At 41.3% G+C, this 27385-nt stretch overlaps 2 protein-coding genes across 2 annotated transcripts; one reads left to right on the plus strand and one right to left on the minus strand.

Moving 5' to 3' along the window:
- Window positions 1-56: 56 nt before the first annotated feature.
- On the minus strand, window positions 57-18808 carry LOC139460754 (cyclin-H-like). Its single transcript, XM_071242226.1, has 11 exons — window positions 18718-18808; window positions 14282-14415; window positions 13334-13456; window positions 11736-11809; window positions 11034-11235; window positions 10148-10255; window positions 8239-8294; window positions 6017-6087; window positions 5110-5221; window positions 4170-4245; window positions 57-1134 (listed from the first exon to the last, which is right to left on the minus strand). Exons 2-11 carry the CDS (start codon window positions 14396-14398, stop codon window positions 1099-1101), a joined length of 975 nt encoding a protein of 324 aa, XP_071098327.1. The 5' UTR covers window positions 14399-14415; window positions 18718-18808; the 3' UTR covers window positions 57-1098.
- A 2148-nt stretch (window positions 18809-20956) lies between these two features.
- Window positions 20957-24704, plus strand: LOC139460755 (protein FAM98B-like). Its single transcript, XM_071242227.1, has 2 exons — window positions 20957-21132; window positions 22921-24704. Exons 1-2 carry the CDS (start codon window positions 20957-20959, stop codon window positions 23207-23209), a joined length of 465 nt encoding a protein of 154 aa, XP_071098328.1. The 3' UTR covers window positions 23210-24704.
- Window positions 24705-27385: the final 2681 nt, after the last annotated feature.

Below are 27385 nucleotides of genomic sequence, written 5' to 3' on the forward strand. Positions count from 1 at the left end.
GGGCCACCCATGCCCCCCAATGTACCTAGAAACTACAGGACAAAATGTACATTCACTTCATTTATTCATCACAAGTAGACCACAAAACGTTTCTTAAGTGTTTCTGGACATCAAACAAAACAATTAGTCAATGATATACAACCACATTGAGATTTCAGCACCAGAATTGACAATTGAGTCATGACAAAAACATGGGTGTTAGGCACATTTGTCTAACTAGATACATGATGTGCCATCGGAGTAGGATGATATGTTTCTGTCAGTATGTTTTTTTGTTTTTTGTTGTTGTTTAACGCTGCACTCAAGTTTCTCTCACAAACCAGTGACCAATGTATTAGCCTTGGTCACAGCCAATATGGTCAAAGTGAAGTGCGATGTCTCACAACTCGAAACCTCCTGCTTGTAATATGAGGAACAGGTGTCAATGGCGTAATTGTGTGGAGTGAGTGAGTGAGTGAGTGAGTGAGTGAGTGAGTGAGTTAGGTTTAATGCCGCATTTAACATTATTCCAGTTATATGGCGGCGTGTCAGCTTAATGTGGGAGGAAAGCCTGAAGTGATGCAGGTCTCAGACGTTTACCACTTCAGAGAAACCCACGAGCACGGGTATGGTGCTGACAAACCTAGAAACATAATTAGGGCGAACCGGGATTCGAACCCACAATCATAGGTTTCTGGCGTGGCCTAGGGACGCAACTCTGCACAGCGAATCGCAGCGCCTTAGACGACTGGGCCACCCGTGGCCCCGTAATTGTGTGGATTTTACGAGCTTGATGGAACTAGTTCACCACGAGACCAAGGTTAAATGGTGTACAAAAACTTAAAGTAAAATCCAGAACATCTTGTTATTGAAGATTCTTGTGACAGCCAAGGGATAATCACTGTACATGTAGACAGGCTTATATGGCTTATATCAGGATGGCTTATATCATCAAACTATGGTGTCATGACCTCGATACAGAGCAGCCAGCCGACTTCAGTCACATGACGGTCATTAGCCAATCAGACAGCTGGATTCCATGAAGGATATGATAGGATAATATACAAGTCATGATTCAATGAATCCCAATGCATGATTCAGGTGTTGACGATGTTGCTGCTAACCCAGCAATTCACTATCAGCAACTCTTGTTTCCTGAAATGATACAAACACATAATTCCATCTTCGCTGGACCATTCATTCCACTTTTTCTATTTAATTTAACATCAAAGACTTCACATTACAGACATATTTTTTGGCAAAAAGGATCAATCCATTACTTTTTGTTTGCATTTTGTTTAACGTCACATTCAGCAATTTTCCAGTTACATGACCGTGTTCATCAAATAATCAAACTGACATGCGACCAACCATGTGATCGAGCCTGTCCACCTGCAGTTTCCTGAGGTAAGGGAGTTAACTGACTATAAAAGTCCAGTTTCCACCCTTGCCAAACTAGTCTGGAATTTCAGGGCTTAATCGTAACACCACCAGTGGCTATTACAAGTTATGTCCCTTTTATGACCCTCCTATTGACCAATCAGTTTCCACCCCTCATATCGCTGCATTTGCTTCAAACAAAATGGCGACTCCAGGAAAGGCTATCTGATCAATAATCAAGATCTATATTGTAATAAAATGGGTCTCACTTCACAAAATGTATCAAAACATGGAGCGCCTTGATTAAAAACATGAAAGGATTCGGAAAATATCTGATAATGCTGACGGTAATATCTGATATCTGATAATAAGTTTACGGTACACATGCTTTGTAAATCTTGCAATCCCCCGAAATCTGCATGGCAGTTTAAGAACCGGAGGTGTTACACGATTTTGATTGGACTATGCATAGACCATTAGTCCAGCCTAAATAGAACTCCATAATTCCAGTCTGGTTTGGAAAGGGTGGAAACTAGACTTTTACAATCAGTTACCTCCCTTGCTTCGGGAATGTGGTTCACCTCAGATACTGGATTACCCTCTGACATTTAGACTTCATTTGTTCAGTTTAATGCAACATATTCAGCGACAGAAACTAACAGTTTCAGCCAACTAGTCCTTATAATGATAACATATAGCAAAACCCATAAAAAAGGGCAATTTTCTACTAAAGTACTCGTGGAAATGAAAAAAAACTGTTTTCCTGGATTTAATAATCGACACAAAGCATTACGTAGATGTAAATACGAAATAACAAAACAACTGGAAATGTACTAGTCTGGATTTGCTAGTTTTATCTCAGTGCTCAATACAAAATGTACTTTATAGGAGGTAATTTGTAGGCACTTTCAACATTCAAAAATAAAACTAAGTCCAAATTGACATAGCAGAAACAGGCTATAGGCATTATGAAAATTAGCCTGGAAAAAAGTTATCAAAACAACAATAAAAATAACAGCTATGTTTATGTACATAATAATAATGACGTTTAAGTTGTTGTTTGAGAAGGGAATATGTTACTTTTACGTTCTGATATTTTGACGATGATACACTATCCCACAATGCCACTCACAAATCACTAACCACTGACAAATCACATGCACGTGGGTTTCAAGCACCTGTTTTCACCTGTCATCAAGGTGTCATAGGTCATGGACCTTCACCTGGATCTACTAACACCTGGTTATGCTCAGTTTCACAATAGTCTGTTTTGTTTTACACACTTTTATGTGTAAAAAGACATAAAAATATTTCATACGCTGTATTTGTGCCAAGGTCTAATTAGTACTAATTGAGTTGTTTGAATATTTATTTATTTTGTATATTAACTGCATTTATTTAAAAATCAATTTTTTTTCATTTCCGTGAGTACTTTACGCTGACTTATAATATACCTGCTATATGGTTACAGCATGTACACAGACCAGACAATCCAGTGATTCATATAAATGTACATCATCCAACGCCGGGGATACAATGACCCTGAGCCAATTTGTCAACTCTTATGATAAGCACGTATTGCTGGGGACAAAACCTATCCCAGAATCCCAACATATGGTGGGAATTTGTAGGTAATTTAAGTATACACAACGACCTAATTATATAATATTCGATTTTCACAGAACCTTAAAAGGGTTCGATTTAGCTATATAAAACATGCATCAGTGCTACCTATTATTGAAAAGTGCAACCGAGAGTAAAAATTGAAGTTTGTGTCTGGTTGGTGGGTTGGTGATCCATGAAGATCGTAAAAGGCGACTATGCTTGTTGTTAGAGGGACTAACGGGATCGGGTGGTCAGACTTAGTTGATACATGTCATCGTATCGCAATTACGTGGATTGACGTTCATGATATCAACCTAATATTTATGTCCTCATGCACCGAGTGCATGTTGTAAAAATTGAAATTTGTGTCTGGTTGGTTGGTTGTTTTGTTGCTTAATGCCGCACTCAACAATATTCCACCTATATGACGGCAGTCTGTAAATAATCGAATCTGGACCAGACAATCCAGTGACTGATATCATGAGCACGGATCCACTCAATTGGGATCGATGACATGCATCAACCAAGTCAGCGAGCCTGACCACCCGATCCTGTCAGTCACCTCTTACAACAACCATAGTCGCCTTTTACAGCAGGCATGGGTTGCTAAAGACCTATGCTACCCTGGATCTTCATGGGTCGAAATTTGTGTCCACGCAGTGGGGATACAATAACATGCATCAACCAAGTCAGCAAGCCCGACCACCCGATCCTGTTAGTCGTCTCTTATGACAAGCATAGTCGCCTTTTAAAGCAAGCATTGGCTGCTTTGAAGGCCTATTCTACCTCGGGTCTTCACAGGTCTGTTCATAGCTGTTGGAGTGAGTGAGTGAGTGAGTGAGTGAGTGAGTGAGTGAGTGAGTGAGTGAGTGAGTGAGTGAGTGAGTGAGTGAGTGAGTGAGTGAGTGAGTGAGTGAGTGAGTGAGTGAGTGAGTGAGGTGAGTGAGTGAGTGAGGTATTACACTACTATTAGCAATATTCCAGCAATATGGTTGAAGATACCACTGTACCCATGTGAGGAATTGAACTCAGGCCTTCGATGTGATGAGCAGATGATTTAACCTCCAGGCTTATTCACTACTTCATTGGTGTAGAGGAAAATAGTGTATGTACGAGATCGTGAATAGCTGACAATGAGGTGGCTAGGTTACGTACACTTGGTCCAGCTAACCTGTTACCCTGGTAAATCTCTGATTGAGTCGTACCTCATCTATCCGTGCCCTCTTCTGTGATCGCATTTCATCCTCATCTTCAAACATCTCCTCCATCTTGCGTTTGTACCTAAAACACACAAAATCAGTTGCAAAAGGATTGAATTCCGACACATATCTATAAGTTTGCTCTTTGAGGCCATGACTCAGATTTCCATTTACCCGAATTACCTGCCTGCATCAACTTTAAAAGTGAGTGAGTTGGCTTTAACGCCGCTTTTAACATCATTCCAGTTATATCACGGTATGTCAGCTTAATGTGAAAGGAAAGCCCGAAGTGATGCAGATCTCAGATGTTTACCACCTCGTTAAAGCCCATGAGCACGGGTATGATGCTGACAAACCTAGAAACATAATCGGGGTGAACCTGGATTCAAACCCACAATCATAGGTTTCTGGTGTACCCAAGGGACACAACTCTGCATAGCTAATCAAGGCGCTTTAGATGACTGGGCCATCCGTGTCCCCTCAACTCTAAAACCTGTGCAGGGCGCATATATATAAATATATAGAGGATCTTACATGATTGTTCATGTCATAATACGTTTACGACACAAGAGTCTAAATACCGGAATTTTGGCACAAATATCATAAACATAGTATGACATGAACACGAATATAATATTCTTTTTATTACGGAAGACAATGTCTACACACAGGGGCAAATTTTAGTGTTTACCTGTAATGACAGCGAGTTGCATCTGCAGTGGAACCACAATTTATCGAATGACGTCAACAATTTTCCGGATGACGTCCGGATGACGGAAATAATAGTCTGTTGTCTCGTGACAGGATATGACCCTAGGGCACATATGATTTTCACGAACCCTCATGTTTGCCCGCTGATGTAATAAATGATAAAACTAAAAGGAAAAAAAAGAATTATTCTGGACTTCAAACTTAATGCCGAGAAGAGTCAGGGGAGACAACTTACACTTCACTCTCGGGGTTGTTCTCCTGGTTGCGGCACTTCTCCAGTTTGCGCTGGATGAGCTGCACGACGTCACGCTGCAGGGTGTCCTGGTTCTTCACAATCATCTTGATCTCTGAAAGATGGCAGGTGGGAATGAAACTACACTCCGCAATATTACAGGTGTGTGATGCTGGCCTGTAAACGTTCAAGTCGGACCCACACCCTCAAGTTGATTAATATTGTGAGCAACGATTCATGCTGTCAGGGTACAATGACAGATAACCAACTATGGTACCTCTGTGTGTGAACTAGGGCACACTCTTGATAAGGGTGATGGTCTTCCTGAGTCCCTATGGTACCCCTGTGTGTGAACTAGGGCATACTCTTGATAAGGGTGATGGTCTTCCTGAGTCCCTATGGTACCCCTGTGTGTGAACTAGGGCAAAAACTTACTCTTGATAAGGGTGATGGTCTTCCTGAGTCCCTATGGTACCTCTGTGTCTGAACTAGGGCAACAACTTACTCTTCATAAGGGCGATGGTCTTCCTGAGTCCCTATGATACCTCTGTGTGTGAACTAGGGCAACAACTTACTCTTGATAAGGGTGATGGTCTTCCTGAGTCCCTATGATACCTCTGTGTGTGAACTAAGGCAACAACTTACTCTTCATAAGGGTGATGGTCTTCCTGAGTCCCTATGATACCTCTGTGTGTGAACTAGGGCAACAACTTACTCTTGATAAGGGTGATGGTCTTCCTGAGTCCCTATGATACCTCTGTGTGTGAACTAGGACAACAACTTACAATATTCCACCTATTCGCGGCTCTATACCTCTATGTGTGAACTAGGGCAACAACTTACTCTTGATAAGGGTGAAGGTCTTTCTGAGTCCCTATGATACCTCTATGTGTGAACGAGAGCAACTTACTCTTGATCAGGGTGATGGTCTTCCTGAGTTCCTCCTGAGAGGCCCCGGCTAGCAGGACCTCGGTCACATAGCTGAAATGAATAGGAAGAAGGCGATAGTGAGAGACGGATCCACCACTTTGAACAGTCTTTCGGTAATATCACAGCATGTCAGCTTCATTTTGGAGGTTGGCCTGAAGTGATGCAGGTCTTTCATGATGTTTACCACTCTAGTGAAACCCACGAGCACAGATTCAGTGTTGCAAATTTAGAAACATAATCAGGGTGAACCTTAGACCCATTAGACCTCAGACCCATTAGACCTTAGACCCATTAGACCATTTGACCTTAGACCCATTTGACCTTAGACCCATTAGACCTCAGACCCATTAGACTCCAGACTCATAAGTTGACTCATTACACCTGCCATGCATTACACCCCACTTTCATCAGAACCCAGGATTCTGGCACAACTAAGGGATGCAACTCTGCACAGGGGCTTGTGGCAACCTAGATGACTGAGCAATAACTGATTAGGGTCCCATTCAAACTGAGTAAATGAGTGTTATACTAGGAAGCTTTCAGAAATATTCCAGCAATATCATGGCGGGGCCCCCAGTAATGGGCTTCATGCATTGTACCCATGTCGGGAATTGAATCTGAGCCTTCAGTTTGATGAGCAAACAATTTAACCAGCACTGCTTCACCGCCCAAACGTTCAAAGCAAAATCGTTTTGTCTGATTAGTTTACTAATCCCCCAAACCTGAATTTCACACAAGTGAAATAAATTAAAACTTTTGTGACAGTCTGTTTACTTGTTAAATATACAATAAAAAAAACGTCAACAGACAGCTCTTATGGCCATCATGAGATCCTTAAAAACCCATTCTGACCCCAAAACATTTTCTAACATTCAAGCTGAACAGGCCTGAGGTTTTATGTCTGTGTGATGGTTTGTTTGTTGTTTGACACCCCACTCAGCGATATTCCAGCTATATGACGGCGGTCTGTAAATAATCAAGTCTGGACCAGACAATCCAGTGATTGACATCATGAGCATCGATCCATGCAATTGGGATAAGATGACATGCATCAACCAAGTCAGCGAGCCTGACCAAGCAACCCTGTTAGTCGCCTCTTAAGACAAGCATAGTTGCCTTTTACAGTGAGCATGGGTTGCTGAAGACCTATTCACGGGTATCTTGAGTTTTATGAGTCTGGTATGTAATGGGTCTGAGGTGTAATGATTGTAGGATCTAATTGGTCTGGGTTCTAATGTGAGTGAGGGAGTGAGTTGGGTTTATGTCGCTTTGAACAGTATTCCAGTCATATCACGGCGTGTCAGCTTAATGTGGGAGGAAAGCCTGAAGTGATGCAGGTCTCAGACGTTTACCACTTTGGTGAAACCCACGAGCACTGGTATGGTGCTGACAAAGCTAGAAACATAATCGGGGCGAACCGGGATTCGAGCCCACAATCATTGGTTTCTGGCGTGCCCAAGGAATGCAACTCTGCACAGCGAATCGCGACGCCTTAGACGACAGGACTATACGTGACCCCCTGGGTTCTAATGGGTCTGAGGTTTAATGATTGTAGGATCTAATGGGTCCGGGTTCTGATGAAAGTGGGGTGTAATGCATGGCAGGTGTAATGAGTCAACTCATGATTCTGGAGTCAAATGGGTCTGAGGTCTAATGGGTCTAAGGTCAAATGGGTCTAAGGTCAAATGGGTCTGAGGTCTAATGGGTCTAAGGTCAAATGGATCTAAGGTCAAATGGGTCTGAGGTCTAATGTCAAATGGGTCTGAGGTCAAATGGGTCTGAGGTCTAATGGGTCTGAGGTCTAATTGGTCTAAGGTCTAATGGGTCTAAGGTCTAATGGGTCAGAGGTCTAATGGGTCTGAGGTCAAATGGGTCTAAGGTCAAATGGGTCTAATGTATGAGTCTAAGGTCTACTCATGAGTCTAGTGACTAATGAATCTAGAGTCTAATGGGTCTAAAGGTCTGAGTCTGAGGTCAACTCAGGTGTCTGGGATCTAATCGGTCTTAGGTCTAATGAGTCTAATGGCTCAGACTAAAGAATCTGGGGTCAAACGGGTAAATGGGTCTAATGTCAGAGTCTGAGGTCAATTCATAAGTCTGGGGTCAGATGGGTCTAATGGGGTCTGAGGTCTGAGTCTTGTGTCTAATGCTTCTGTACATTTAAGCAGCTACTGTTCTTCCCTGGGCCTATGTGAGCCTCACCTGTCCATGATGATCTGTTCCCTTGATGCGCTACTGAGTAGTGCAGCCAGAGCCACCTACAAAAAAGCAGTGTCCTCAGTTCCAGGTTTCAAAATAAATTCTACCATGACTGTGAAGAATGCTTGACTCTGATTGGTCAAAATCTGTATCTAATTTCACAAAAGCGCTCAGTAACAAATTAAAATCAGGGGTATATCTCTTCCTGCTCAGAGGCTGATATTCATCCCCAAGTCAGCAGCAAATGTCAGTAAAAATTCCCAAACTGAATTTTAAGTTCCCAATTATTGTTGACAGAGTTATAACCATGATAACTGATGTTATGGCTTTGTGAAGGTAACTTGTTACCACTGCCGACAGGTCCAACAAAGTGCAAGAGGCATTAAGTCTTAGTTTTATATTATTTCAATGTTAAAATTCTTCCGAATTTAGGAAAATGCAATGTAAAATTACCACTGAAATTTAGGAAAATAAAAATGCCAGATTTGAACAATATAATGATTTTTTGCCAATTTGCCTGCTATGGCCACTCAGCCAGCATGGTCTCACCTGCGACGGTGCAAACAACAAGCCAGCATGGTCTCACCTGCGATGGTGCAAACAACAAGCCGGCATCGTCTCACCTGAGATGGTGCAAACAACAAACCAGCATGGTCTCACCTGCGATGGTGCAAACAACAAGCCAGCATGGTCTCACCTGCGATGGTGCAAACAACAAGCCAGCATGGTCTCACTTGCGATGGTGCAAACAACAAGCCAGCATGGTCTCACCTGTTACAGTGCAAACAAGCCGGCAAGGTCTCACCTGCAACGGTGCAAACAACAAGCCAGCATGGTCTCACCTGCGATGGTGCAAACAACAAGCCAGCATGGTCTCACCTGCGATGGTGCAAACAACAAGCCAGCATGGTCTCACCTGCGATGGTGCAAACAACAAGCCAGCATGGTCTCACCTGCAACAGTGCAAACAACAAGCCAGCATGGTCTCACCTGTGGCGGTGCAAACAACAAGCCAGCATGGTCTCACCTGCGATGGTGCAAACAACAAGCCAGCATGGTCTCACCTGCGATGGTGCAGACAACAAGCCAGCATGGTCTCACCTGCGATGGTGCAAACAACAAGCCAGCATGGTCTCACCTGCAACAGTGCAAACAACAAGCCAGCATGGTCTCACCTGCAACAGTGCAAACAACAAGCCAGCATGGTCTCACCTGCGACGGTGCAAACAACAAGCCATCATGGTCTCACCTGCGATGGTGCAGACAACAAGCCAGCATGGTCTCACCTGCGATGGTGCAAACAACAAGCCAGCATGGTCTCACCTGCGATGGTGCAAACAACAAGCCAGCATGGTCTCACCTGCAACAGTGCAAACAACAAGCCAGCATGGTCTCATCTGCAACGGTGCAAACAACAAGCCAGCATGGTCTCACCTGCGACGGTGCAAACAAGCTAGCACGGTCTCACCTGCGACGGTGCAAACAACAAGCCAGCATGGTCTCACCTGCGATGGTGCAAACAACAAGCCAGCATGGTCTCACCTGCGATGGTGCAAACAACAAGCCAGCATGGTCTCACCTGCGATGGTGCAAACAACAAGCCAGCATGGTCTCACCTGCGATGGTGCAAACAACAAGCCAGCATGGTCTCACCTGCAACGGTGCAAACAACAAGCCAGCATGGTCTCACCTGCGACGGTGCAAACAACAAGCCAGCATGGTCTCACCTGTGATGGTGCAAACAACAAGCCGGCATGGTCTCACCTGCGACGGTGCAAACAATAAGCTGGCATGGTCTCACCTGCGATGGTGCAAACAACAAGCCAGCATGGTCTCACCTGCGATGGTGCAAACAACAAGCCAGCATGGTCTCACCTGCGACGGTGCAAACAACAAGCCAGCATGGTCTCACCTGCGATGGTGCAAACAACAGGGAAACATCAGTGCCCAGACTCTTGTCAATAAAGTCCTCTGCGTAGCGCCGTAACTTCTCGGGGTCACCCATCTGGGGATATCGAGTCTGAAACAGATGTGGTAGCATCAATTGTGGGGCTGAACCATCATGAAATATTCCTCATGCTGCCCATTATAACAATAACAAATGCAAAAGTGAGCGTGGCTCACTAATACCCCCGACCCGCCTAGTGTGTCAGTAGTTACAAATTAAATAACTAAGATAGGGTCAGGGTTTGAAAAATTCATAAAAAAATCGAAAATTAATAAAAACAATTTTTTTCTTTTGACTGCACCCCTCCATATGACACAGATTATATGTACTAAGTGTGAGATGAATCCCCTGAATAGTTTAAGAGAAATCGCGCATACAAAGCTTTCGGACGGACAGAACCTTGGTATAACTTGGTATAACAAAATGTCGGGGGGGGGGGGGGGGGGGGGGAAATAATACAACCATATATATAGTGCTATATCCTACATCACAGAGGGCATGATCTAAGGGAATACATGATGAGTCAGAAGGTCAGTAGCATTGAAAGTTTTCAATCCAGATTTAAAAGCAGAAAGAGAGGGAGCACTTTCAGAGTACCAATACCAAAAATAGCAAACTCAACATACCCTAAGATAGACTTGCGATAGTTGTGAGGTTGTTATGTACAAGGGTGTCCAGCCATAGATCTACTGCCTGTACCTTCAGGTCTAAGAACTAAAAAAACATAGATCTACTGCACATACCTTCAAGTCTATGAACTAAACAGTATGTCATACAAGAGACCATCCATAGATCTACAGTCTGTACCTTCAGGTCTATGAACTTAACAACATAGATCTACTGTCTGTACCTTCAGGTCTATGAACAACCCCTCCAGCGGTCTGTACATGTTGTGGATTGTCAGGTGATAGTGTAGTCTCTGCATCAGCAACAACTCAAATCCAAGAACGATGTCAGCGAACTTTTCCCGATTGCCCTTCAAGTTGCCTACAAACTGACCAATCGGCACGTAGAACTCTTCCACCTTACAAGCCAGGTATACACACGTGAGCCTGAAACACAAGGTATATTGTCAGTTTTGTGTGTTTTTTGTTTAATGCCACAATATTCCATCTACTTGACAGCTGTCAGTAAATAATTGAGTCTGGAAAATGGATCAGCACAAAAAAACTCTTCCACCTGAGAAGCCAGGGATGTACACAGGAAAGACTGCCACACAAGGTGCTTGGTGAGTACAGGCCGGCGCACAAAACTCTTCAACCTAAGTAGCCAGATATACACAGGAAAGACTGCCACACAAGGTGCTTGGTGAGTACAGGCCGGCGCACAAAACATTTCCACCCAAGTAGCAAGATGTACACAGGTTACAAACACAAGGTGCTTGGTGAGTACAGGGCGTCACACAAAACTCTTCCACCTAAGTAACCAGATATACACAGGTGACAAACACAAGGTGCTCGATGAGTACAGGTTGGCACGCACATCTCTTCCACCTAAGTGCCAGATATACACAATTGACAAACACAAGGTGGTTCACAAGTACAGTACTTACATGATATCTCTTGGGTGGTAGTCCATCACAGAGTTGTTCACATAGAATCTCTTCATGAAATTTATTGCAGTACCCTGAAATGCAATCAGAACTGAATGAGTGTTTGTTCTGCAATAAGGTGAGGTGAGGTGAGGTGAAATTGTGTTTCACATCACCTCCAAGATTATTGCACTTATAAAGCAACGTGCATGCACATGATTGTGTGGGTGGGTGGCTGATTGTACTAGTCCGGACTGATGCCTATTTATAGTGCTAGCACACTGAGATACCATGACGCAGTTTAACACAATACCCACTCAGACACAGTATACTGACTCCGAGCCGACCAGTCCTTGTTTTAGCCCCTTAACGCCAAGCACCAGACAGGGTCACAAGTACCATCTTTTAACGTCTTTTGGTATGACGCGGCCGAGGATCAAACCCCAGACCTTCCGACCTCCGGGCAGACGCTCTACCACTAGACCACGGAGGCAGTCTGTACTACAATGAGCAATGAGAACGAAAGACCAATCTTGACAGCCTGGATATACTTGAGTCTAGAATAGTTAAATCAGTAATATATGGGGCGGCTGCATTGCTAGGCTATTTCTAACGTGACTTTAGTGAATGACAAAATGTATTGAAGTCACTGTCCAAAATAACTACCTGCCCGTCTGCCTGTGGCTGGTAATTTTTCTGTCGGGCTGCATGAAATTTTCCTCCACCTGCCTGACTGTCTGGCAGATAATTTTAAGTCAACTTACGTCTTCAGTTTTATCATAACTTCTCATAGATTCTCAATTTATTGTATGCATTTTTTCAACTGAATCAAGATGCGATTTGTCTGTTATTTTTCGTGATGTATAATATTCATAATGTCTGAATGTGGGAAGATAGCTTTAGAGATCGACAGGCGACATTTATGGGTCACCTGCCCAACTGTCTTGTTGGGTTTAAAAATTATTTCAAAAATTGATTGAACTTCGATAACCGTATTCGATGTAATAAGCGCCCTGCTCTAATAAGCGCCCATGGCGATATTTGGTAATATATTGGCTAGTGAACAATCCCAGTTGGCACCCCTTCCGATTGATCAATGTACACAAGACTTATTTATTCGTGTATAATAGGCACTCGTGTGTTATATGCCCCTTTAATTACGGACAATTAAATTCTCGAAAAATATATCTGTCATGTATAATATACACACAGACTTTTGTTTTGTATCATTTCAGGCTGTCAGCATAAACCACGAAATTGACGATCTTTCAACTCATTCACCAAAATTATATTCTAATAAGAGCCCCCAATTTCAAATTTTGAGGTTTCTGGCATGCCCAAAGGACGTAACTCTGCACAGCTAATCGCAGCGCACAAATATTATAAGGGTGAGTGATGTTGTATGGCAAATAAACGTTGGAGGTACTGAGTGTGTTCAGAGACCAGGGTTAGTCAGACACAAATTTGAATTTTTTTTACATGCACTTGGTGCATGTAGACATAAATATTAGGTTACATTTTTTAATAATAGGTCTCACTGATGCATGTTTTGTATACTAGTAGCTACATCAAGCCCTGTAAAATATTCCAAACACCAATGCATTACGCCTGCGACTTACAACAACACATTTTGGCATCGGAGGTTGAAACTTCCCACAAAATTCCTTCATCACAAACTCAAAATGCCGACACAGCAGCCTCTCCTCCTGTGCGGTCAGGAAATGCCGAGACCTCTCTTCATCCTGCAACAGGAAAAAAATAAAAATAAGGAGTGTCGAACAGAAGGAAATAATTGTTCCCAGTGTGTCTTCAGAGTTAACTCCCTTGCGTAAACATAAACAAGAAATTACTTTAATTGTCAACTTGAAGTACTATTTCATTTCAACTATTATGTGAGTGAGTGAGTATGGTTTTACTACGCTTTTAGCAATATTCCAGCAATGCCATGGAGGGAGACACCAGAAATGGGGAATCAAACCCGGGTCTTCGGCGTAAAAACAAATGCTTTAACCACTAGGCTATCTGATAGCCCCCTCAACTATCATGTAATTGGTATAGTAATAATATAAGGGGGAACTTAGGTACTTTTCATCAGTCTGCAACCTTAAACCAATCTGATTAGACCAAAAAAACATAAGTTCATCCAGGAAATTGTAAGTTTCCAAATTCATTATGATGGCATTCCCACACACATACACAAAACATAAATGTCACTACATTCTGGGTTAGACTAACTTAGAGGTCAAATTTCTAGTAATGGCTGGGACACATTTGGAAGAAGTGTGATGACGGCTGATGTAGAGGGAGGTAACTTTTGAAAAAAGGGAGACAACTCAACAGCCCCCCCCCCCCCAAAATGTATAAAATTTGTAACATCTGTCATAAACGTGAGGTTAAGAAAAACATACATACACAAAATATAAATGTCACCACATTTGTGGTGAGAGAGGCAAGTTTCTTATAATTGCTGTGAGCATGAGCAAGGGTATGAGAAAAACAATGGCGGCTGTGGTTGAGCAAACGCATTTAGTAGTCCCCCTCAGATGCAGCGTAATGTGCCTACTTACTGTCATGTTACCCGCAATACTGTCGATACATTTCTCGTTTGCTTCTGTCCGCAGCAAGACAAGCTCCTGCTCATCTTTGAATGTCCAGTACTTTCTCTGTGTGCTGATGTGAAACATCTCCCTGCTTGATTCCCCTGCAGTGGAATATTAACAGAGTTTAACACAAATTATTTAAGAATTGACTTTTACTTTGTGTGAGTTCATTTGAGTATGAAATCATAGAGAGAGGGGGAAACTGTATATGTGTGTCACTGTCAGAGCTTTTGGTTTAGGCCATTTTGACTTTTCCATGTCCATTTTGACTTTTTTTCAAGGGAGATTTCATTGTTACAAATAAGAGTGAAACGATACACCGATATTCGAATGCATCGCGATACTTGATACACGATACACGTGGGCCTATTTATCGATACGCCACGATATGGAACGCAAATCTTAAGTACATTGCGCCCTAAATAACGCTAACTCGATTATAGCGCACATGGCTCCCAAAAGTTACTTACATTATTTAGCTCAAGTATAATGCTGACACAATGTTTTTCCCCATCTCAAAACATATTATCAGCTGATACGGAACTAGGCTGGAATTATAGAGGAATATTTTGGCTGGACTAACGAGTCTATGCATAGTCAAAAAAAAAAGTGCTTAAAGGGGCACTGATCTAACGCAATTCCCCGGACTGGTTGTTGCCTTTGTTATTGTTTTTCCCCCGTGAGTACCCGGATGATATGCAACGCAACTGAGCGTGACCAGAGACTGGGCTACAGTCTGCAAGGACAGCTAAATACACTTGGAGGCCGGAGGCAATATTTGTTTTACGAATTTTTGAATAAACACTGATTGGTTAACTGTGATCTATAAAGATTTCGACATAGGGCGCATGTAAATTAATTTCTTCAGCCTAAACAAACACACAAAAAGAAAGGCGGGGCTCATCGGATTTGGAAATACATGTACCCCAGATGGTTATAGTTTAATACTAAAAAAAAGTATCTATGCAGTGAAAGCATTTTCGGATTTCGGATTGCGTCGATAATACGACTACTACTCCCTTGTTGTCATCCACGTTTTCTGGCATAACCCTACACTTGTGTATTTGTCGTCATTCACTTGATGCTCAGTTAATGAATTTATTACAGGTACAATTAGTGGTAGCACCACTTAGATTACCTGACAAAGGTTCCCATTTGGCATTTATTGTGTCTGGGGTAATTATTCTATCTAAATCCAGGTTTGAAGTGAAGTGAAATGTGTGTTATGTAATGTGCACGTGACAGACCAGCAAGAGGTGAATGATCAATTGATTTACCTTTTTTTGTAAATCAACGGATCGTTCCAAGTCATCAAAGGATTAACAGAAAATATGTTGATTGATTAATTACTGTTATCTTGCGCAGTGGATATGTCAAAAGTGAGTGTTTACATGTCTAGGTTTACTAAAACAAAGGGAATACACTCATATCATGGCGTGAAGGGTTACAGGCCGGCAAAGCCACATTTCGAAAATAGATACCCCAATTTGATGTGGCTCTCGCGGCAATGGTTATGGTTGCGTGATTGTATAATGTGGCTCTCGCGGCTATGCTGTCAAAACATGCTTTGTGATTCTAACAGGTTACCGTATATAACAAAACAAGTCTTGTTTTCTCATTTATTATTCAACAAGGATAACATATTCATCAAAACTTTACATTGATGAATATGAATAGCATATGAATATCATAATGGATTTAATGTCATTACTGCATTACTGCAATACGTGCATCGATTGCCTTGTACTTCTTTCTTCGTGAAGGTTCTCACCGCTGGTGAGAGAGTCTCAGGACTGCAACCTCTTTGTGTGACTGCTCTCGCTGAAATAGCTTCACTACCTCGTAGATGTTCGGGTGGCACTTCTTGGCAAGTTTCTTTATCTTGTTGTGCCACCCTTCCAGGGGATTGTTGGTACGGTGGCCTTGGTTTTCGAAATGGTTCCAAATCTCTGGCATGAAGGCCCCTCCATGAACCCAACTGGTTGTCACGTAGTCCATGAAGGCAGTCACTTTAGGGCAAGCAGGAGAGTCAGCAATGGCATCAAGCCACACATCATCCAGCTTCTTCACCTCCTCATCTTCCTTATAGTCCATCACCAGACCTTCTTTCTGCACCCTCCTCCAGATACATTTGGTGAAGTGAAAGAAACACCCTCTAACTAATGTCCCAGGAAATACATCAGTCACGGCATTGTGAGCTGCACGTTCAAAGTCCAACTGAATTGTAAGTGGGGCAAACTCTAGACCTCCTCTACTAGCAAAATCGCATAGGTACTGAAACGTGTTGACATAACACTCTTTTGTTCGATTGGACAACAAACAGTAAACTAATGGAAATATATGGCCAAACACCTCAGCATGTAAACAATAAATCTGATCGAACAACTTGGGACAGGCATAAAATATACCATCACAAAATACAATGTCTGCAGTACACAAATGTTCAATGTTCTTGTCTGTAGTGAATATGAGGATGTCATCACTAACACGGTGTAGGAACTGGTCGCCTCCTTCAGTCTGGGAGTATTAAATTAGGAATATAATTAAAATGTGGGACACTCATATACAGGTATCGGTAATCGGATTAATTAATTACCCGCTAGAATAGGTGAAATGCACTCAGCTGAAAATGTGGCTCTACCGGCAATAGCCATTTCTGAAATGTGGCTCTCCCGGCTAGACACCGCGTGAAGTGCCCATGTAAAAACAACATACTTTGTTCAAAGGGTTAACTGAAAATACGTTGATTGATTGAGCATTGTTATCTATCACTCAATGTTTTTTTTAGGAACTGTGGACGTTATGAAAATAGTTGTCACGTGGGCTTTCTCAGTCGACCCTTGAGACTTGACACCTATGTGAACGCCTGAAACAATCCAAGTGATCAGTTGAGAAACAAACACGGGTTATAATATCCGGAAACGATATATATCTTTTAAAATATTTGATTGTTACAGAGACACATGACATCGACTAAGTTTCTTTGTACAGCTGCAGACGAGTGGGATATTGTTCCTTTGTGTGGATATTCACGGATACATTCCTCGAACAAGGAAGCTCCCAAAATTTATACACATAAATTTGGTAGGTTGCAATTATGGTGTTTTGCAATTTGTTTTCCTTCATTTGAACCGATTCGCTCTTGTTTCTCAACGTCTTGGTTGGGTAAATTCTTCAATGCACGATAGACGTTGTTTTCACAGGTCTTTTCCATTGTAAGCGTGTATATGTTACCGTCAATTTGTAAAATGTGATTCTCTCAGGCAATTTATAAAATGTGTAAATATTTCAGTCATTTTTACTAAAAAAACTGTCCAGATTGATTAAGATGATCAAAAGGGCCTACAAACATCACAACAGACTGTTATGTAGGATTAGAAGCCAAACAACATAGAAATGTACTTTTCAACGTAACATTTACAGTCTCTTGGTGATGACATTAAACATCAAAATGTTTGGAATTCGTTAACATAATAATACAAATGGAAATGTATTTTAGTCACTTTTAATAAATTTGAAAATGTTACACATTTTTGCAGTGAAAAAATATACAAACTATAAAAAAGCAATGCTCAGGTGAAATATTTACTTTGTGTTGCAAGTGAAAATAGTGTAAACGAAAATCGCAAAATTACCAAGCAAGTGACTTATCAAAATTTCGTCACCATTACCGATGCTACCCACAAATATACCTACATTTCCTTATTATCTCGAAAACTGTATTTCATTTTGTTGATCAATGTGACCATATTCCCTTATTACTACCCATAAAAGTGACTGATGCGCTTACGAATTGCGCAGCAGAGGTCGCGAACTAGTCTAGATTCTTGCTATACATCCGGGTACTCACTGGGAAAAAACAATAACAAAGGCAACAACCAGTCCCAGGGAATTGCGTTAGATCAGTGCCCCCTTAATGAAATCAACTGCCATGCAGATTTCAGTTGATTGCAGGATTTGCAAAATATGTGTACAAAGCTGAACAAGGAAACTGCATGACATTATACATATAACTATTTGCGGTTGTAATTACAATATTTGCAATTTGTTTTTATCCATTTGCTTCAGCAAGAACACGGTGGGCTTCAACTATGTCAACAGACTGGTGAAATTGTTCCACACGCAAATAAAATATCTGGCAATAGTAGTTTCAAAGTGCTACGCTTATAGTTATTATGCTGCATACATATATCGTAAATCTTCAATCTCACAGCTCGCCTCCCTGTTGTAAATGACCAGTCTCCAACCAACTGTCTGTAACAGAAACTTCACTGAAAGAGGAATAAACACACAGAGAAGGTCCAAAGTTGTTTATGGAATATCAGCTTCATTATTTCATGCCTATGAAAAGCTTAATGTGCAATCTCTCTTATGCTAGTAAACTAACAGTGCTGAATACTTACGCTAGTTTCCCTTATTCGTACGAACATAACACATCATAAACACTTGCTTGTCTTTCTAACTAAGAAGCAGACGGGAGAACCACCATGAGACCGGAAGTTGACATGGGTTTCATATAAAAGACCAGTTTGCGTTAATGAGGCGAAAATGAGCTATAATGTACCATTTAAATAATTAAACGTTTCTTTATGAGATTAAAAACTGTGAAAAAATACTCGTGGGTAAGTATAAATATACTTATCTGATATCAAATAATCTGCATGATGTGTTTCACTCCCTAATAGGTTGATAAGATTATAACCTTTTCCAGGTTTAAGTCTTATTTTGGAATCATTAAAGTATGGAGATGCTTCCGGTTTGAGCAGGTGCTCTTATTTTTGTGTCAGGAAAGCATTGTTAGCAGTCACATAAAAGTACGTATGTCGTTCTCTGTTATTATTTCACTTTGGGTCTGCACCCTTCTAGCTAATTTGGGAAGTTATTTTAGTACAGTGGAGACAGTTTTTGGAGAATAATGATAAAATCTAAGACCCTCAGATTTCGTGCACAGCCTTGCACGTTAGCAGACCATGGCACTTGTTTCGAGTCGAGACTGCAGTTTAACGAACGCAGCGACTCAAATGGTAACCACAAGTCTACTGCCAACGTTACTGTGGGTGCAGGCTTTTAGTTGCTGGCTAAAACGGCATCGATTTCTCGGGCGAAAACGGCACCTCATTTGGCGAAAACGGCTACTTTTTGTCGGGCGAAAACGGCACCTCTATTTTTAATGACGAAAAGAACGATTTATGTAGTAGTGTATAGTAGTGTTTTATTTACGTGCTTTTATCTTTTGTTGTTGCATATATGATTTATTTACATTGTCGTTGTCTTGTCTTGTCTTTTGTGAGTTTATTTTTATTGTGTGTATTTGTGTATCAGGATTGACGAGTTTCTCTTGAGCTTCAACGATATTGGCGCACTTTACCTAAAACATAATACCGTATTCGACGTAATAAACGCCCCGCTCTAATAAGCGCCCTAGGCGATATTTATTAATATATTGACTTGTGAACAATCCCAATTAGCACCCCTTCCAATTGATCAATGTACACAAGACTTATTTATTCGTGTATAATACGCACTCGTGTGTTATTTGCACCCTTAATTATGGGCAATTAAATTCTGGAAAAATATATCTGTCATATATAAACATTTCAGGCTCTCAGAACAATCCACGAAATTTATATTTCAATTCTGTTTTTTTCCACCGAAATACCGTTCTAATAAGAGCCCCCTATTTCTAATTTTGAGAATACGGTATGTTCAATTACTCTACTTTAAAAATAAGCGACCGTACGTGAAATTGATAGCATATTGTTAATTATCAGGCAATTACACCAATCAGTTGTAACAACAATATTAATTAAAAGCACAATACCTCAACTCAACTGTATGACTGATGGCGGACAGGTTGTTGTCTTGTTTCTGATGCTTCAGTGCCAGAATGTTCTGGTAACTGAAGTTTTCGCTAATAGAACTAGACAAATGTAAGTGTAATTTCATTTATTTTACTTCAAAGCATGTGATGTTTTCACATTAAGTTTAGTTGCGCCCCTCAATCAGAGTTGGCGAGTAAATTGGAGTAGTGGCTTATTTTAAATGTAAACTTGTTTTAAACATTTCACAATTACCAAGGTAAAAAAAATATGGTGCCATTTTCGCCAGGCAATAGTTGCCGGTTTTGCTTTAAGCTTGGTGACATTTTCGCCAATCAGTACCGTTTTTGCTCGGTGACGTTTTGCTGAGGTGACTTTTAGCTATAACCCGCAGCTTATACTTAAAAACGCTAATTAGTAATTGTCACGGGTCCATTGTCACTGGCAGCCTGCTGTAGCTATCAAACTTTAGGGTAACCTTACCACTTTTGTTTGTTTGTTGTTTAACGCCCCATTCAGCAACATTCCAGCTATATGACAGCAGCATGTAAATAATCAAGTTTTTAAGGTCAAAATTATCCTGCATGTTTTAATAGGAACGATTAGAGATGAAATGATATGATTGAAATATGTACTCGCCCGGTAGGATGAGCATTTGTTCACTTTTTTCTCGCCCACACATGCTGTCACTCGTCAATATGAGCACTGCGGTTGTCTGGTCCAGATAAGTAATTTACATGCTGCCGACATATAACTAGAGATTGTATAATAGACTTTATATAATATCCTAAAACCTTTCGACATTTTTACTTTCAGGTAAACCATGACAACAGAAGACTCAGCTGTTGACATGGAGGAATATTATGACAAGATGTTTTCCAAACGTTACACTGAGGAAGACACCGATTTTCAGACCGAAGTGTCCAAGCCCGTTCCCCCTCCACCATGTGTTTCCAACTGGTACACAAAGAACCGCCGGAACGACTGGGGCCGACAGGGGTATGTTCCTTAGTATGTAACACTCACAGGATCTCCTGAACATCATCACCTCCTACATCTTCCTGAACATCATCACCTCCTACATCTTCCCAAACATCATCACCTCCTCCATCTTCCCAAACATCATCACCTCCTCCATCTTCTCGAACATCATCGCCAACACCATATTCCCCATGCTTGCCGTAAGAGGATCAGGTGGTCAGACTCGCTGACTTGGTTGATGCATGTCATTGTATTCCAATTGCGTGAATTGATGCTCAATCACTTTTTAAATAAATGATTATTTACAGATCGCCGTCATAGAGCTTGAATATTGCTGAGTGCGGTGTTAAACAACAAACAAACAAACCACGCTAACCCTAAAGATCGATTCAAATAAGCACAGGTTATTTCATGTCTACTCTAAATCCTGATAAGGTCTGCATAGGAGCACCTTCCTGAGGCAAGCATGCTAACTAGCCTATATCAAAGCCTAGTTTCTACCCTTGGCACATCAAGGCCACTTTTCTTGGCCCTGGTGCCACCTCGAATAGATCATGAGTTGTGTCCCTTGTAATGAAAATGTGATATCCAATCAGATTGCTGTTATCCTGTATAGCTTCACAAACGACCTAGCCGATCAGATAATGAAAACATTTGTGATTTCATCCCTGACACAAAAATGTAGTTAATTGTTAAATGATCAAAAAGAAATCACTTTCATTTGAAGGTGTGGATATTTATTTTGTGAATTGTTCTCTGATTGGACTATCTATATGTGTGATAGTCCAATCATATTTAGCACAGGAAAGTGGGCTTGATGTGGCAAGGGTGGAAACATGGCGTAAAACAACAAACAAACCATATATGCTCATGCAGGGCTATGCAGAGTTGCGTCCCTTGGGCACTACAGAAACCATGGTTGTTTGTTTCGAATCCCGGTTCGCCCCAGTTATATTTCTAGGTTTGTCAGCACCATACCCGTGCTCGTGGGTTTCACCAAGGGGTCAACATCCGAGACCTGCATCACTTCGGACTTTCCTCCCACATTAAGCTGACACGCCATGATGTAACTGGAATACTGTTCAAAGCAGTGTTAAACCCAACTCACTCACTCAATCAAATGCTCAGTTCCTATGTGTTTGTCCAGGTACACATCTCATGTATGACTGGCTTTGTACAATTAACATCATCACAAGGTGTATTGTCAATGTAATGTGATTTCTATGTGTGCAATTCAGACACCAGGAACATATGTAACCTTTGTTAGAAATTGGCACTAGTCCTATAGTCCTTGCCAAGCTGCCCAATAGTAAAGGTATCATAACTTAAGGACTAGTAGAAATTTGCCATTTTTAAGGGTTTTGCTCTATAATATCATAATAAGGACTAGTGGATTAAAAATGTTTGTTTCTATCGCTTATGGAGTTGGTTGGTTTGTTGTTTAATTCCGCACTCAGCAATATTCCAGCTATAGGATGGCGGTCTGTAAATAATCATGTCTGGACCAGACAATCCAGTGATTGATATCATGATCATCAATCCACGAAAAAGGGATAGATGACATGCATCAACCTAGTGAGCGAGCCTGACCACCCGATCCCGATAGTCGCCTTTTACGACAAGCATAGTCGCCTTTTACGGCAAGCATGGGTTGCTGAAGACCTATTCTACCCAGGAATCTTCACGGGTCTATCGCTTACGTAACCATGCCCTTATGATTTTAACTGTGCCATTGGCTCTGTTTTATGCCAGGAAATATTTAACATGTTTAATATTCACAATATTCTCTATCTGCTTACTTTTCAGCCGAGGTGATAACCAAGGTCGGGGTGGTTACAACCAGTCTCGTGGCAACTGGGGTCACCATGGTGATCGCTACGGCAACCGTGGTGGTGGTGGTGGTGGTGGCGGATATCGTAACAGAGATGACAACTACGGCAGGAACAGAGACAGTTACCACGGAGGCAGAGGAGGCGGAGGATACCACCGAGGAGGGGGTGGCGGAGGAGGCCACTATGGAAATGGGGGTGGAGGGTATCACCGGGACCAAGGACACTATCAAAGAAACAGATATGATGAAAGAAGCTTTCAATGAGCTGACACGGAAATATAGCCGCGTGATGAATTTCTGGAAGCTTATTTCATGAAGTTTGAGGTGCAGTAAGAAAGTGGTGTGCCACATCAGGGTTTTCAGCTGACGAATCTGGATTTCGGTCATTGCCTATTCAGATTGAACCCCATCTTATAGCTGGAATATGTGTGGCTTTATATAACAAACTAACAAACAGTTCAGATTGAAAATATCAGATGGCTGTTTACTCAATAGGGCTTTGTAGATAATTGGATGGATTGGTGTCATTAAATCATTCATTGTTCTGACAAGACAAGACATTGTCATTACTCCTGGGAATAGTTATGACATCTAATGGGGGAGAGGCTAAAATGGTTAACTTGCCATTGTTACCATGGTTACATTGAATAATAAAATATCTGATTGTAGGAAAATAAGAACTTTGATGATGCCACTTTTTAGGGAAATAACATTCTATTCTCAATTTGCCGGCCATGGGCACTTAGTTTGGTATCCTAGATTAATCTCTCATGGTTGGATACCATCCTGGCTGTGGTGGCTGTAGTGTTACCATAGTTACCAAATCTAATTAAAATCATATCTAAGTTCTCGCTGCCGCTAAACAAAGATCTGAGGACATCCCATTATGGGTCATGTCAGAACGACCTTTTACGAACTTTGACCGACCACTGAAATGACTAACAAGGAGTCGACATCAGCCAATTAGAAAGCAGCTCTCTCAAGTTTACGGCGCTCGTTTCAACTTGGCGACTTCCATATCAAACTACGCTTGAAAAATATGTTGCGAGGTTTTTATTAAAATTTTGAAAACTGAACAAATGAACATTCCAGGATTTCTAATATGTGGTTGAGATTGTATGGCAGTGCTTCCCACGTACCGTGCAACGCCTCCTACGTTCAAATGTTTATCCCATGGAAGCGAGAGATAGACAATAATTTGATGGAATCAGTTGTGTGGGCCGTAACTGTCGTTCGGAATACCCCGTGTTAACGTTTTCAAGGTTGCATGATTAGAAAACACATTCTGACTGTCACTTTCATAATCTGGTAAGCGACGCTTTGATTGGTCAGATGAAAGGTCGTTCTGACATGACCCGTAATGGGATGTCCTCAGATCTTTGTTTAGCGATAGCGAGAATTAAGATCTGATTTTAATGAGATTGCATAGTTACCATGCTTACTGGTCTGTGTCAAGTTTAAATTATTTGGAACGCTGCGTGAGAACTTTATTTCTCATTGTCTTGAATGTGATGTTTTTCAAGTTGTTTTTATCATTGTCCCAAAATCCATGGTTGTTCACATATCCCATCTGTATCATGTCTATCATTAAAGGAGGCGGTCGGGTAGCCTAGTGGTTAAAGCGTTCGCTCGTCACGCCGAAAACCCGGGTTCGATTCCTGACATGGGTACAATTTCTGGTGTCCCCCGCCGTGATATTGCTGGAATATTGCTAAAAGCGGCGTAAAACCATACTCACTCACTCACTCACTATCATTAAAGCATCAGTTGTATGTATCTGTGTTTGTCATTGGCTTCACTCAAGTATGATCATCATGATCATGATTACCATCTTGTGTATATCAATGAACAGGTACTCTGTATTCACTTGAGGTTCACTGTTCACAAAGACTATACTTTTGGTAAGTACTATGGGAATAGTTAGAGTGAGGTGAAATGGGGTTTAACGTCGCGTCAAAGATTATTGCACTTATATAGCTACGTGCATGCATGTGTGTGTGGCTGTTTGTACTATGGTACTTGTTGTTACCCTGTCTGGCGCTCGGCATTAAGGGGCCAAAACAAGGACTGGTCGGCTCGGTAGTCAGTATACTGTGTCTGAGTGGGGTATTCATGTTAAACTGCGGCTTGGTATCTCAGTGAGCTAGCACTTTAAATCGGCATCAGTCCGGACTAGTACAAGCAGCCACACAGACACACACGTACATGCACGTTGCTATATAAGTGCAATAATCTTGTATGTGAACCTAAACCCAATTTCACCTCACCTCACCTGTTTGTACTAGTCCGGACTGATGCCGATTAATAATAATAGTCACTCCTCATTTTCACAGGTAATTAGTGTTTGGTGTAACATTGATTGAAGAATACATTTGAGGTAACAATCGATACTTTTTATTTTGCGATTGTGATAGATACTTGTATCGAGAAATTAAAAATCGTGATCCACCGCGATTACTTCCCCTGATTTGTCACCTGATCTCTGGACTGCCTCCGTGGTCTCGTGGTAGAGTGTTAGCCCTGAACGCGGAAGGTCCGAGGTCCGATCCCCAGCCATGTCATACCGAAAGACGTAATACTCGGCATTAAGGGGCTGAACAAGGACAGGTTGGCTAGACTTCATGTTAAAACTGCGGCATGGTATCTCAGTTGGCTAGCACTATAAATCGGCATTAGTCTGGACTAGTACCAGCAGCCACACACACACATGCATGCATGTTCTATTAAACATGCATGTCGCAACATTAAACCCGATTGCACCGCAGCTTTCTCTGAGACAGGCGGGTCTATGTTTCTTTTTGCCTTATTCCATCCATTTCATTGCCACAAACAACAGAGAACAAGTATATAGAATGAGATTTATTGATAATCAACCAAACTGTTTGAGATTCTCCGTTTATCTCTACATAAAATAAAACTAACATCGCTTAACACAGCAACGAGAAGCTGCTTACTCCATCAGGAGTTGTCTCCCTTTCACTGCACACTTCAAGCCTGATAACACGTATCTTCTAATCAACAAGAGTTACTTCCCTTATCTCAGTAGGAAAATTTTGAAAAGTACCAAGAGGAAACTCACCATCCATATCTTAATTATTTACATTTTTTTTTTCAAAACATTTTGTCTTGGAATAAAGTTCTAACATTTACTTCACTCGTTTGGTTTCATGTCAAAAGATTGTCATCCGAAGAATTTGAAAGTAAATTGAAATCAAAAGGGAAGCAACTCTTGTATTATATCAATAATTATGCAAATATACAGATCAGTCATAATATTCTTCTAGACATCAATATCTGATTCATTGAAGCCAAATTTAAACAATGATATACAGCTTGACAATAATTCCGTGAAAAACATTGTTTCCTGTCATTCTTTAATAATCACAAAACAAGGTCATTGACAAAATATACAACCCCTCTCTGTAATTTGGACCTGACCTTTCCTTTCAGCCAATCAACACCAACATAGTCAAACCTGTACCCATATTTGGAATGTACAATATTCCATCCATACATAGATCCGCTTGCCTTCACGGTCATCCAATCGCTCTGTCCAACTGCTGGTTTCGATATGAAAATCAAGATTTGACAAGTGTCGACATTCATGATGTTGCATTGACATTAAATAAGCAAGGAATATTGTTCAATTACAGAGCCAGCAAGCAAGGTCAATGCAGAAAAATATGTTTGGCCACAGAGAGGGAGAGAGTAAGGAATGAATTGATCAGCATCTCTGTAATCTGAAAACCTTATTCAACCAAATGAATACAACAGAGCACTGATAATACATATTTTAGCATTGACAAATCATCGTCTATTTGAAAGCTGCAGAGCTTGGCCACATCAAGAATGAAAATGGAACACGTATGAAAATTCATCTCACCAGGAAAAGTGTATTCTGTTAAACTTAATCAAACAGTTGGTTCACATTACAGAATGGACTGAGGTTAAGCTTTGTTCGTTAAGTGTGTAGGGGGCACGGGTGGCTCAGTCTTCTAAGGCGTCGCGACTCGCTGTGCGGAGTTGCATCCCTTGGGCACGCCAGAAACCTATGATTGTGGGTTCGAATCCCGGTTTGCCTGATTATGTGTCTAGGTTTGCCAGCACCGTACCCGTGCTTGTGGGTTTCACTGAAGCGGTAAATGTCTGAGACCTGCATCACTTCGGGCTTTCCTCCCACATTAAGCTGACACGCCGCGATATAACTGGAATAACAGTAGAGTTAAACCAAACTCACTCACTCACACTCTTTAAAGTGTTAAAGTCACAGATAGGAAATCAAATGCAGGTGTATTTTCCAAAACAAACATTTATATATGATTGTTTTGTAAATAGCTTATTATAGCTCAAAGGTGTAGGGTTCACAAACATTGGTTGAAATTCAATTATTTTGAAATTTAAAAGGAAACGGTTGCACAGGGGAGATAACTCTAACGTCCT

This window comes from Haliotis cracherodii, unplaced genomic scaffold, assembly GCF_022045235.1.
Source record: "Haliotis cracherodii isolate W230 unplaced genomic scaffold, xgHalCrac1.p SCAF_14, whole genome shotgun sequence".
NCBI lineage: Eukaryota > Metazoa > Mollusca > Gastropoda > Lepetellida > Haliotidae > Haliotis > Haliotis cracherodii.

Coding starts and splice junctions, on each gene's coding strand:
- LOC139460755 (XM_071242227.1), top strand. CDS start 20,957: ATGACAACAGAAGACTCAGCTGTTGACATGGAGGAATATTATGACAAG. Junction 21,133..22,920: donor AACGACTGGGGCCGACAGGG/GTATGTTCCTTA, acceptor CTTACTTTTCAG/CCGAGGTGATAACCAAGGTC.
- LOC139460754 (XM_071242226.1), bottom strand. CDS start 14,398: ATGTTTCACATCAGCACACAGAGAAAGTACTGGACATTCAAAGATGAG. Junction 13,457..14,281: donor GTATTGCGGGTAACATGACA/GTAAGTAGGCAC, acceptor TTCCTGTTGCAG/GATGAAGAGAGGTCTCGGCA. Junction 8,295..10,147: donor TGTTGTTTGCACCATCGCAG/GTGAGACCATGC, acceptor GCTTTTTTGTAG/GTGGCTCTGGCTGCACTACT.